The sequence below is a fragment of the Trematomus bernacchii genome, unplaced genomic scaffold (genome assembly GCF_902827165.1).
Source record: "Trematomus bernacchii unplaced genomic scaffold, fTreBer1.1, whole genome shotgun sequence".
Lineage (NCBI taxonomy): Eukaryota > Metazoa > Chordata > Actinopteri > Perciformes > Nototheniidae > Trematomus > Trematomus bernacchii.
Genome location: NW_022988050.1, coordinates 4,529,965 through 4,541,726, shown reverse-complemented (window position 1 = coordinate 4,541,726; position 11,762 = coordinate 4,529,965). Strand labels below are relative to the sequence as shown.

The 11,762-nt window shown below is 38.7% G+C and overlaps 2 protein-coding genes across 2 annotated transcripts; one reads left to right on the top strand and one right to left on the bottom strand.

The window, feature by feature from the left end:
- The first annotated feature begins 2,802 nt into the window (after nt 1-2,802).
- Nucleotides 2,803-7,866, top strand: LOC117473438 (potassium voltage-gated channel subfamily A member 7). Its single transcript, XM_034119018.1, has 3 exons — nt 2,803-3,040; nt 3,251-4,101; nt 6,222-7,866. The coding sequence occupies exons 2-3, from the start codon at nt 3,415-3,417 to the stop codon at nt 7,125-7,127; spliced, it is 1,593 nt and encodes a 530-aa protein (XP_033974909.1). The 5' UTR covers nt 2,803-3,040; nt 3,251-3,414; the 3' UTR covers nt 7,128-7,866.
- An 865-nt stretch (nt 7,867-8,731) lies between these two features.
- Nucleotides 8,732-9,982, bottom strand: fgf21 (fibroblast growth factor 21). Its single transcript, XM_034119020.1, has 4 exons — nt 9,835-9,982; nt 9,655-9,732; nt 9,426-9,529; nt 8,732-9,344 (listed from the first exon to the last, which is right to left on the bottom strand). Exons 1-4 carry the CDS (start codon nt 9,980-9,982, stop codon nt 9,057-9,059), a joined length of 618 nt encoding a protein of 205 aa, XP_033974911.1. The 3' UTR covers nt 8,732-9,056.
- Between the last annotated feature and the right edge of the window lie 1,780 nt (nt 9,983-11,762).

The window sequence follows — 11,762 nt, the reverse complement described above, 5'->3', positions numbered from 1 at the left end:
TGTATACAGAAAAAACAAAGTCTTTCAAGAAACTGAAAGATGACACGATGGCGCTTAGATGTTTAAGCGTATTGTGCTGTTGATGCAAGCAGTCAAAGTAATCTATCATTTTAAGGTCAACTATATTTGTGATATGATATTTGAGATTGATTATGCTATGTAATTTGTGGTTCCTGGCTTGATATCACATTTCTGTAACTACGAATACCCTTGAAAGGGGACACGAACATGGTAAAATCAAATGAAATGTAATACTTCTTAACGTCTTAAGAGTAATTCTATTCTAGGACCTGATGACATGACTTTATGAAAATAAGCATATTAGCAGGTTTGCACTGGTCTTAATTTAAAATCTGTTGCTGTAATCTTCTAATCAGCTACATACATGTAGGAGAGTTATCAATTAGAATACCAGTTAGCAGTGAAATAAGTTAACGTTTTTTTTGTTCCGATATACCACAGACCCATAAATCAATGCAAAGAAAAGGGGTGTGAACATGAGTTGTTAAGGTAAATCAGAGTTTAAGAAAAGTGAAAAATGAATAGGCAATTATCACTTAATAATTTTAGCATTGCTTTTTTGGAGAATGCTTATATCCATGATAAAAGCACAGAATAATTAACTGGTGTAAGGACCTCATGGTAAGATAAGGCAATGTGGTCTGATGAGTCATCTATTTTCTACTCATGGATCCCAATAATCTGCTTCATACTGTTCTCCGTGGTGATAAATCTGTGCTGGTATGTGCAGCCATCTCACGGGAGTCACAGGGTCTCATGGTTTCTCTGCAGCGTTGCATGACAGCTACAGAATTAAAAGCCATTTTACAGAACCAGAAGCACCTACCTCTCTGTCACAGTATTCCCTTACCCAAGATTATGATGCACTGCGCTAAAAATAACATTTCTATGGGGCGTCACTCTGTGGTTCGTACCCACAATCTCTACACCTCTATAAAATCTAGAAGAATTTCTTAATGCATTTTATATTCATATAGTGTTGATTTATTATGTCAACACTTTCATATTCTCATGATTATTTCTTTATGAGCACATTTATACAAAAGGTTGTCAGATACATGTTGTGCAGTCTGAGTTATATCATTTGATGACATGATATGCCTCCAAATGGGGATGAAATGTGGCAATGCAGAGAGCATGTGTATTCTTTCTGTGACTGAAGGCAGCTATGAGGAAATGTCGGCAGAGGCCTCCTTCAGTCTTTTCTCCTTTGTGCCAAAACATCACCTCCCTCTGGTGGAAATACACAGTAGTTTCTGGTTTGGTAGATTCAGGTGGATGAGTAATAACATAAATCCTATTGGTTGGATGATTTATTTTTGACATGCATGGTTATTTCTGTCATTTCTTTGTAAATATTACCTAAATATTAGCACAAGCCTTACACATGAAGATATTACAATTATTATACAAATATTGTCTATTATTATATCATTATTATTATTCCATGCAATATGACTTAAACCCTGTAATTCCATTATTATAAGTCCACAATTTATTTATATATAGATATATATTTTTGTTTATGTCACATCATTTTCAAGTATTTAAAAGTATCCATAGGGCACATTTAAACTGTCACACTTTTCAACAACAGCTCAAATCATACACATGAAACTAATACTTGTCTTACTGTATTACATCTCAGCTACCTATTAATAGGCTAGGATTATAATTTACTGCACATTGTGGCAATATTCGTTTTTCCAATGCTAACATTGCAGCTATACTTGTGCAACATCTGAAAAAACACCACAGTTTAACATAAAAGTTACATGAAAGATTGGTCGCTAACACAGCACATTCTGTTTCTTTTCAACAATTAAAACACAAATGTCAAATGAGTTACAACGACTGGTGGAGGCACATTAGTTTATTCCAAATGTCAACACTCCCAGCCAGCAACAAGGCTCTGTTGCTCTATCATGGCAAACAACAGCATGTTCTTACTGTACTTTTTAAAGTACAGTAAGAACATGCTGTTGTTTGCCATGATGATTTTAATGAAACAACCAGATGAAGTCCTAAGGAACAAAAAATCGCAGTCAACTCAGCTCTCAATGCAGGCTAACTCTGTTTTTAGCAGCTAGCTTGCAATGCTATCTACTTAAAAACAAGCAAGACTTGGTTTGCTTCACACATACAGGTTAGTGTCAGTGCTCTATTTAAAACAAAGGTTGTCAATGTCAAGTCATAGTGAAAGTCAATATTTGTTTCTCTGTGTAAACTGATATGCTAATTCACATTTTGATCCACAAAATCCACATGTTGATCAGAATGTACCAAGGATCCAAATGAGGGTACAGTTGCAAATCATTTGTTATATTTATTTGTACTAGACATTTTTAGAAGAGTTGATGGTAATGGTAATTACATTACATTACATTTTATATTTGTAATTATAACAAATCTAAACAATCTAAATGCACATTGCTGTTTATGAGTTAATAGGTTTGCAGCTTTAAATGAACTGCCAACTGGCTTTCCTTTATTGTGTGTGTAATATTTACGATTGTAACTAGAGCTCAACTGCTTTTAAATAATGCACATTCTAATCAAATGCTTTTTAATTAATGAGGAGCAGTGAGGGACCTCTGTCAGTCAGAGTACCATGCTTGTTAGAGGCGGTAACACCATGTAGTGCCAGGCAGAGGTGACATTTGATAGGAAGGTTGAAGGTTGCCTCATAGCTAAAATGGAGGGAAAGGACGGGGAGGGGTCGAAGAGGGCTCTAGCAGATATTGAATTTCAACAGGACAGCATTCCCAAAAAAATTCAAGACGGACAACGTGAGGCAGCAAGGGACAGGATAAGATCGTGGATGTTCCCTTAGCAAACAACTGGAAGCACAGTTTGAGTATAACCTGGTCACAGAGTTTAGCTGCCAGAGGACTGAAAGTAGAAAGCTAATCAAGGACTTTGTGTATATGACAGACGGACATGATGACAGAGAGGAAGACATACAACCTGATGAGCCACATCCTGCCATTAGTCTCTGTCATCAGCTGTTTTACACTTAGTGAGTAAATGCTTTCATCTCGCTAGCTGGGTACTGACATTGCCTGTTTGTAAAAAAAAATTGTCCACAGTTTGATTGTACATTCAGTGTTGTGCTTGATTAACATTTAAAAGGAAGTTTTGCAACGTTTAGAGCAATGTGTTTCTGTAACTATGATAAAATCTGTCCTGGAGAATGTTTACTATTTTTACTATACTATCTCTCTTACAGCAATTTGCTTCTCATGCCATCTGTAATGCTATTCAATTGAAAACCAAATCCACTGATGGAACTATCACTCTGGTTTCAGACAGGGTTTGCTTTTAAGTCCAGTTGTTCTACAAATTCTCAGGAGAGTGGTTTGTACAGTTCCCTGGCCTGGGACACACAGAGGAATGGACAGCAGTGACTCACAGGACGACGAAAGAGGAGGCAGAGGGAAAGAAAGCGATGAAGACAACGATAAACAGCTGAAGAACCAGCTCAACTGTGAGGAAAAAGGAGTGCAGGAGATCAAAGGGAACGAGAAGGAGAACAAGAAAGAAAGCGGGCGTTCTGGGTCTCTGTGGAGGAGTGGATGGGCGCTGAGTGAAAGACTGGCCATCAATGTCTCAGGGATGCGTTATGAAACTCAGCTTCGCACCTTAGCCCAGTTCCCTGATACCTTGCTCGGTGACTCCAGGCGCAGGTCACGATACTTTGACCCACTTCGAAACGAGCTCTTCCTGGACCGAAACCGCGCCTGCTTTGATGTCGTTCTGTACTTTTACCAGTCAGGTGGAAGGCTTCGAAGGCCAGCGAACATACCCCTGGACATCTTCATGGATGAGCTGATGTTCTACGAGCTGGGAGACGACATCATGAACCGCTTCAGGGAGGACGAAGGTTTTCCAAAAGATGAGGCGGCCCCATTGCCGACCAACGAAATCCAGAAAAAACTGTGGATGCTGTTTGAGCACCCCGAATCCTCATCGGGCGCACGTATCATAGCCATCATCAGTGTCATGGTCATCGTGTTGTCCATCCTCATCTTCTGCCTGGAGACACTGCCAGACTTCAGGAATGAGAAGGAGGCCCGGGAGGTACGTAGTGTGATCAATGTGTATGTTTGGGAGGAAGAATAGTATAAAGAGGGGTCAAAGATGGAAGGATTGGAAGTTTTTAGGGTTTCCGAATTTCCCTTAACGTAAGGTGAATGGCTTGATGAGTACTAAAGGTGGTAAGTATCCTCCATTAAAATAAACCCTGAGATCATTTAGGTGGGTGACAACTGTAAAAAGAAATAGGAATGTGCATTAAGAGAGGACACGGCCAAATAAATACAATTAAATTGTAACATTTGGCATAAGATTTGATATGTCAACGGTAAAGAGTCGGACATGAGAAAATATATTGTTGGTAGTCATTTTAAAAAGGCGCACTCTACCATCAAACGGTTTTAAACAGTGTGCTCATGGTTTTATAATCAATATGACACCAATTATTTCATTGCCATCTGCCAAAACTGTAAAAGAAGAAGCCCAAACCAAACCACCTGGGATTAGGTCTTGAATGGGATGTGTGAACAGCTTGGGTCAGGCTGAAACATGATATCACAGGAAGCAGGTGTTTAGGTAAACACACACTTGTGAGTACTACAGCGTGTTAAGAGGAAAAATACTGACATGTGAAGAACTATTTTCTAATATGTCTGGACACAAACCAGAGAGAGAGAGGGTGAGTAAGGGGAGCTTGAGTGTGATTATTTTAGTCGGCTGTTAAATTTGATACACTAGGATTCAGGAAGCAAGCGCTAAAGGGTACAGGCAGTAACCCATGGGGCATGGAGTACAAATAAAAGGAGGGAAAGAAAGGACAGGGTGACGAGACTGTTAGGTGTGTTAATAAAAGGTCACACAAGTGGCTGAGCACATGGGCAAAGGTGAGCCAAAGCCTTCTCGTGGCTTAGAACTGGAGACTAAATGGTCTCACAGGCGGCGAGGCATACATTGGGTCATGTTAACACATTCTTCCAAGACTGCGGTGCTAGGCCAGGGTGCCTTTGCACAAGAGCCTGCCAGGAAACTACTGTAACTTACTCCAGTCCAAGTCAGCTGCAGACCCACTGAACTGCATTGGCTATGTTGCATGGCTGTGGAGGCCAGGGAGCCAGGATAGCAACCAAGGTGGAGATGGGAGAGGAGACGTTCTCATGTTTCTCTTCGGAGATCTCACGGGGTTATATTTAGTCTTAGGAGAGCCCTTTGAGCAGATCAACACATAGATGTCTACCTTTAGTAATTAACACTACCACAGAAAGTCAAAAAGAATACTCTGTTTATTCAAACAATGCTGACATTTATTTACAGCCCATTACAGCATACTAAACTGATCCCCTTATATCCGTCTCATCCGCTTTCACACTTTTAACTTGATGTCAAGTGTAAGATTTTTTAAACAGACACTCTCCAATGTTTGAATGTGATTCTAATAACAGACACGGATGACGGAAAGACAGGTGGACTGACAGAGATAAACGAAGCTATGGTTGAAATGCAAAGCCGCAGATGTCAGACACTTTTATGATGGTGTCCAAAGTGAGAACCAATCAGATCTTGGACAACATACTTAACAGTCTATGTCGATTATAAGATTACCATGAAACAGTAGTCCTTTCTGAGTAGCAGTTTGTAAAATGAACATATTGTTTAACATTTCAGGAAATACATTTATTTTATCTGCAATACTTTTATAACACGGATGGAACACGGATACATGATCTAACTGGATACCCCTAAGATGGCACCCATTTAGCCTAATGAGACTACTTGTCTGGTACATACGGGAACATTTTTCTTCTGGCCTCCAGGTTACTTAATGTTCCCAGTAATGTTAATCCCATCATTCCTCTGGCCTAGACTAGCTATATAAACTAGCAACCACTTTTATTGAAACTGGCAATGGTTCATTTAAGAATGCTATGCTAACAAACTTTCTGTCAATGATGGTTCTTCTTTAGCAACTGTTAAAGTGATACAGATTCCAAAGTCTTGTCTTAATCATGGCATGAAAGGAATATTTCTCTAATGTTTTTAGTTGTATGAAATTACTCAATTTACCAATTTGGAAAGTTACAGAAAGGTTGTGTATATTTAGTCTTGTAAAAGTGATCCTTCAGCTACAGTTTACAAGTATGGTTGATATCTGTCTTCTTTTACTCCAGGAATATTTTTACAGGTACCACTCCCAGCCAAAGAATGTATCCGAGCACATGCCTCTTCCTCAAAGTGTTTTCCAGGACCCCTTCTTCCTGGTGGAGACCATATGCATATGCTGGTTCTCCCTTGAGCTTATCATAAGATTTGCTTGCGCTCCCAGCAAGATAACCTTCTGCAAGGACGTCATGAACATCATCGATATCAGTGCCATCCTGCCCTATTTTGTCACTCTGGGTACGGAGCTGGCCAAGGACAATGAAGCCTCTCCAGGAACGTCCCTGGCCATCATCAGAGTCATCAGGTTAGTGAGGGTGTTCAGGATCTTCAAGTTGTCTCGTCACTCTAAGGGCCTTCAGATCCTCGGTCAGACACTGAAGGCTAGCATACGAGAGCTGGGCCTGCTCGTCTTCTTCCTGTTTATTGGCGTCATCCTCTTCTCCAGCGCCATCTACTTTGCAGAGGCTGACCATAACAACACAGACTTTGTTAGTATACCACATGCCTTCTGGTGGGCGGTTGTTACCATGACCACAGTGGGCTATGGTGACATGTACCCAATGACAGTTTGGGGTAAGCTGGTGGGCTCAATGTGCGCCATTGCCGGTGTGCTCACCATCTCACTGCCAGTCCCCGTCATTGTCTCCAACTTTAGCTACTTCTACCATCGGGAGACTGAATGTGTGGATCAGAGCGAGTACACCCACGTCAAGACGAACCTGTGGGAGGACGAGGGGCCAGAAGGGGAGGAAACAGATGACGGCGATGAAGATCCAGAGGGAGATTATTATGCCATTGAAGGCATCTGCAACCCTTTGAACGGGACTCTGCTGGCTGGACTGTGTGCAGGGCAGAGCACAGAGTTCAGTGGAGGAAACACATATCTGAAGGAACCACTGGTTACTCAAGTTTAGTGATGGTGAGTGTTATTTTGTACTATTTGACAGTATGAAAAATGACAGATGAATGAAAAGAAGAATGAAACGCAATGAATGAAATTAGAAAAAAGGTTACTGGAAAGTTAAACCATAAAAAAAGACTTATAATATGCTTTTTGTTGACTTTACTTTTAATTTACAGGTATTTATTACAGCACTAGAGCAGCCAAATGCAGCTGAAAAGCTCATTTTGTATAATGTAGCTTTGAAAAAGCAAGAAAAAGACAGTGAGTTGTATGTTCTCAGGGTCTTGATACGCAAACAATATAAGCTGTTATTTATTAATGCTATCAGCTTGAGTTTTACAATGACTTTCTGAATGTCTGTTATGTGCCTTGAAACTATGATGTCTTAGCCCTGTCACTTTTTGGCTTAAAGTTTGAAGTGGAAGCAGTTAGATTAGTGGCAATATAGATGTAACGTCTCATCAAAACTAAACCAAACGTCAGCAGAGCTGTCGCTGCGGACAGATTGAGATCTCTCGTAAAACCAAACCCACATTCTCAACATTCTTCTGTAAGAAATGAACAAATTCAACCTTTTTGTAGTTTTGGTTTAGGTGACCTGTATCCTTTATCAATGCTGCATTGCTCATAATGACACAGTGTTACCTATTTGTGTTCAAGAGGAAGGTTTTGAATGCTATAAAAAAACTTCTGTACTTAACTGCTTAACTATGCACTCAGTGTTTTTAATAAAGATTATATTTTATTAATTTTTTTTTAAGTGGCATTGTAATTTATGGTTGTCTGTTGTACTAAGTATTTATTTAGAGAAATGTAACTGGTGCCTCTGAAAATAATATCAGCCTTATTGATTATAGCAGTGTTATTTTAGGACATAAAATTGACAAACTAGAGAATCACAATTAATACTTCACTGGTTAGCACAATGCATCGAAGCACAACATTTATTCACAGAGGTCTGCCAGATTCACTAACGTACGTGTGACCTTTTCCACCACCACTAAGCCAGTATAAGCAGTAGCTCCATTGTACTGGAACACATGAGACTTTCCACAACATCACATGGAAGGTATGTTGCGAAGTGTAAACGTCTTCGTTGACGTGATATAGTTTGTGTCAATGGCGGCAGTGGAACAAAGCATAGAGACAGTGTAAGACAAACTATTGTTATTGTTAAAGAAACTTCTCACAATAATAATAGTACTTGTGTTTATTACTATTAACTGCTAATCTCCTTAACCGTAGCATCAGTTTTGGATCCAAGTAATAACCTAAATGTCTATGACCGTAACGAGTTAACAGTAATGTACATTGTAGTGAAATGTCATTATTTAAATGCATAATATGTCATTTGAGAAAGGGTTTTATAAATTCAAACAAAGACAAGTGTTTATGAGTGTTTGGCCCTCTTTGCACCATTGCTTATTTGTCCACCAGAGAGCGCTCGTGCTTTCAAAATATTCAGCCCACTTCCTCTCCACCATGAGTGCTATGATCATTAGTCAAAATAAGTTCTTCCTGATTTTGTATATAGTTTCTCCCATGGTTTGTTTAAATGTTAATTGAATTCCCCTGCCAACCAATGACTGACTCAGACAAACAAAAGAAAGTTACATCATCAAGTTTATTTTCATTCAGAATTTCTCTCAACTGATACATAGAGTTACGTAGTACAAAAACTTGCCATTTCTTACTTATTTCTTAGTCTTACAGAAAAATGTACTCAAAGTGCAAACTGTTAAATCTGATCATTTATGATTAGGTCTTTAAATACATTAGTAATGAACCACACACACAATAAATAAATAAATTACATAATACTACCTTTAAAAAACATTTTGAGGAGCAAAAGCTACTCATTCAATAAATAAAATCAAGTCCCTGGTCAATAAATAATACATTTTTAGAATACAAAGCTATGTATATATATATATATATGTTACTGGTCCAATGTGAACTGAGGACTGACCATAGCATTCAGACCCATTCCAAGAAGATCCTCAGAGTCCACGTTGAATCTCCTCTGATTGTTTGGCGTCTGTTCAGGCACACTCTCCCGTGCCAAAGTGTTCCTAAGCGGTAGGAATCTGGTGAAGACTGTGTGACGATCCGGGGAATGTCTTGGTGCGAGAGACACTGGAAATCCATGGTGCGAGGAAATAAAACGAGTGTATCCATCAGCCAGCAGCAGCTCTCTGAAGGTGCAGTCGTCCTCTGAGTAGAGCCCCTGAAACACACAACAGATATTAACCATCATTGAACTACAAAACCATGGAGTTTCTTGGGGAACATAGTCTTTTTTGCTTACCTGCCCCCTCAAATGACTTTCACTGTCCATACAGAGAAACAGAGATGATGAATGTCCCTTGATGACAATTTCCCCTGTTCTCACTGATTTCAGCTCTAGCACACCTGGAGCACAAACATATAAATATATACGTTTTTACTGGATCTCAAAGTATCCCATGAGGATGTTTTTGATAGTAAAATATCCTCCAAAACATGCTCTCTTTCTGATTGATCTCCCAAATACTCACTGTGAAGAGTCTGAGCATCACTTCCTGACACTCTCCCATCCAGGGTCATCTGCAGATACATCCCTCTTCTGTGATTATCTACATCATGAAAAAGGAAGGAAAGGAAGAAATTAGCATAATGGATAAAAGAGCAGCAACATTTCATCAATATGCTAATTCAATCCGTTGTTGTATAAATACCTGTGTAGAGATGTACCTCTCTGACTTGATTATCGAAGGATAAAATTGGGTTGGAGTCAGCGAGATAAAACGACAAACAAAAATGAAGTCGAACAATTAGGAGAAAAGACGACAGGCCAGAGAAATACTTGTGTTGAAAGCAAAACATTTGGAAAAAAGGTTCAGGAGGATAATGAGGAATAAATGAAAAATAAATAGCTTGATACAAATATGAAATAGCTTATAAATATATGACGCTGTACAAGCAAGTTCTTTTTGTTAAAAAGGAGCAAGGTTAGCTCCCTTTTAAAGGAGTTTGGAGAAGGAGGTGCTACGCCCTGAATGTGAGTCAGACATTTGTACATAATGAAAGCGTGATTTAATGCTGAGAGGAAGACCTGTGTTTAAACACTATGTATGGGCTTCTTCCTGTCATTTACAGTAAGCCTGGCCTATAAAGTTGGGTATTTGGACTCGGAAGTCAGGTGGGATTAAATTCCTTCGGGTCAACTATCACTTGAATCCAAAGATTTATGTATTGATTTGATGTGTTTCCAGTATTTACCCCTTTTTTTCAGCATGTGTTTTAACATTAAAGGCCTACATTTGCATTCTCTTCCGCCACCGTTCAAGTTATTATAAATGTGTTTATTTGTAATTGTTATTCAATCATTATGTTTCCTCCCTATTCTTCGAAATCACTGCATACAAGTGTAAGCATGTATCCTGTTGTTTTTGTATCTCTTAGCTATGACACATACTGTAGCCACGTGTTTATGGTTGGCTAATGTGTTTCCAAGCAATTTTAAAAGTAAAAAACGTTGTTTATTAGGATACCTCCTCAATGGTTGAATAAAAAACAAAATTCCAAGTGTTGAGTACAGTTACAAACCACATTATGAGCTATTATCGGTTCACATTGACAAATATCAGTAGATATACGTTGTCATGTAGATAAAACAACTTACCATAACTCAGGGTGATTTTTACTTTTAGAAATATACACATTTTTACAACTGCAAGAAGATGAAACACAAAAACATGTCTCTGCGTCATCTGCTCAATAAATTATAATAAACATGCACGAGTGGAAGTGCCTGGATTTCACTCTGTTTATCTTATTTTGATGTGTGTGTGTGTGTTTGAGGGAGAGAATGTGGGGAAACAGGGGCTGAAACTTATTTACAAGCAGGAGACAAGTGTTTATGTGTCTGCAGCTGTGCAGTCACAAGAGAAGCTCTACGTCACCTTGTAAAGTCACATATAAGGAAACATCACCAGGAAATGTTACGTTCTCTCGAAAAAGTGCATTATCATTGTAATGGGATGCAACTTCCGGGGTCTGTTCATCCAAAGTGATATTGTTTCTTAATCAAGCTAAAAGAGTCTGGGAGCAACAATAACATATTATTACACTGCCAAATTATACTTATATATATATATATATATATCTTATAACATTTCTAAACAGTCCTAAATCGGAGAAGGTTTTGTGGCTTTTTTATACAAGGATCCTATGCTAAAGTTAAATAAAAATACACTACATTTGTGTTTGATGTGAAGCTTGCTCACACATGTTTCCGGATGTTGAAAGTGAAATATGAACAGAATTCCAGTCATAAGCACAATGGCCAGGAGATGGTGCTAACCTGTTTACTCTTCAGCCTCCATATATGAGCACCTTCTCACAGGAAGTTACAGCACTGCCACCATCATGTGTACAATATCAATAAATGTACATGCGATTTTAAGACAGGATATTTCATAGTTGAATGGAGTCGGACTAATAATGCATCACATACGTATGAACAGGGGTTAAATAGTTTTTTTGTCTTTTTTATATCGCCTACACACCTTTTCAAATATAGCCTTTCAATTACTTTTAAAGTGCCATAAGTGCCAGAGAAATTCGACATACTGTATATTTGGAATATTTGCATGTTTTTTTA

What these genes read in the sequence shown, in the direction of transcription:
- fgf21 (XM_034119020.1), bottom strand. Translation starts at nt 9,982, where the DNA reads ATGTTTTGCTTTCAACACAAGTATTTCTCTGGCCTGTCGTCTTTTCTC. An exon ending in AGAGGTACATCTCTACACAG is followed by an intron (nt 9,733 to 9,834) that starts GTATTTATACAA and finishes TTCATGATGTAG; the next exon opens with ATAATCACAGAAGAGGGATG. An exon ending in AAAGTCATTTGAGGGGGCAG is followed by an intron (nt 9,345 to 9,425) that starts GTAAGCAAAAAA and finishes TGTGTGTTTCAG; the next exon opens with GGGCTCTACTCAGAGGACGA.
- LOC117473438 (XM_034119018.1), top strand. Translation starts at nt 3,415, where the DNA reads ATGGACAGCAGTGACTCACAGGACGACGAAAGAGGAGGCAGAGGGAAA. An exon ending in ATGAGAAGGAGGCCCGGGAG is followed by an intron (nt 4,102 to 6,221) that starts GTACGTAGTGTG and finishes CTTTTACTCCAG; the next exon opens with GAATATTTTTACAGGTACCA.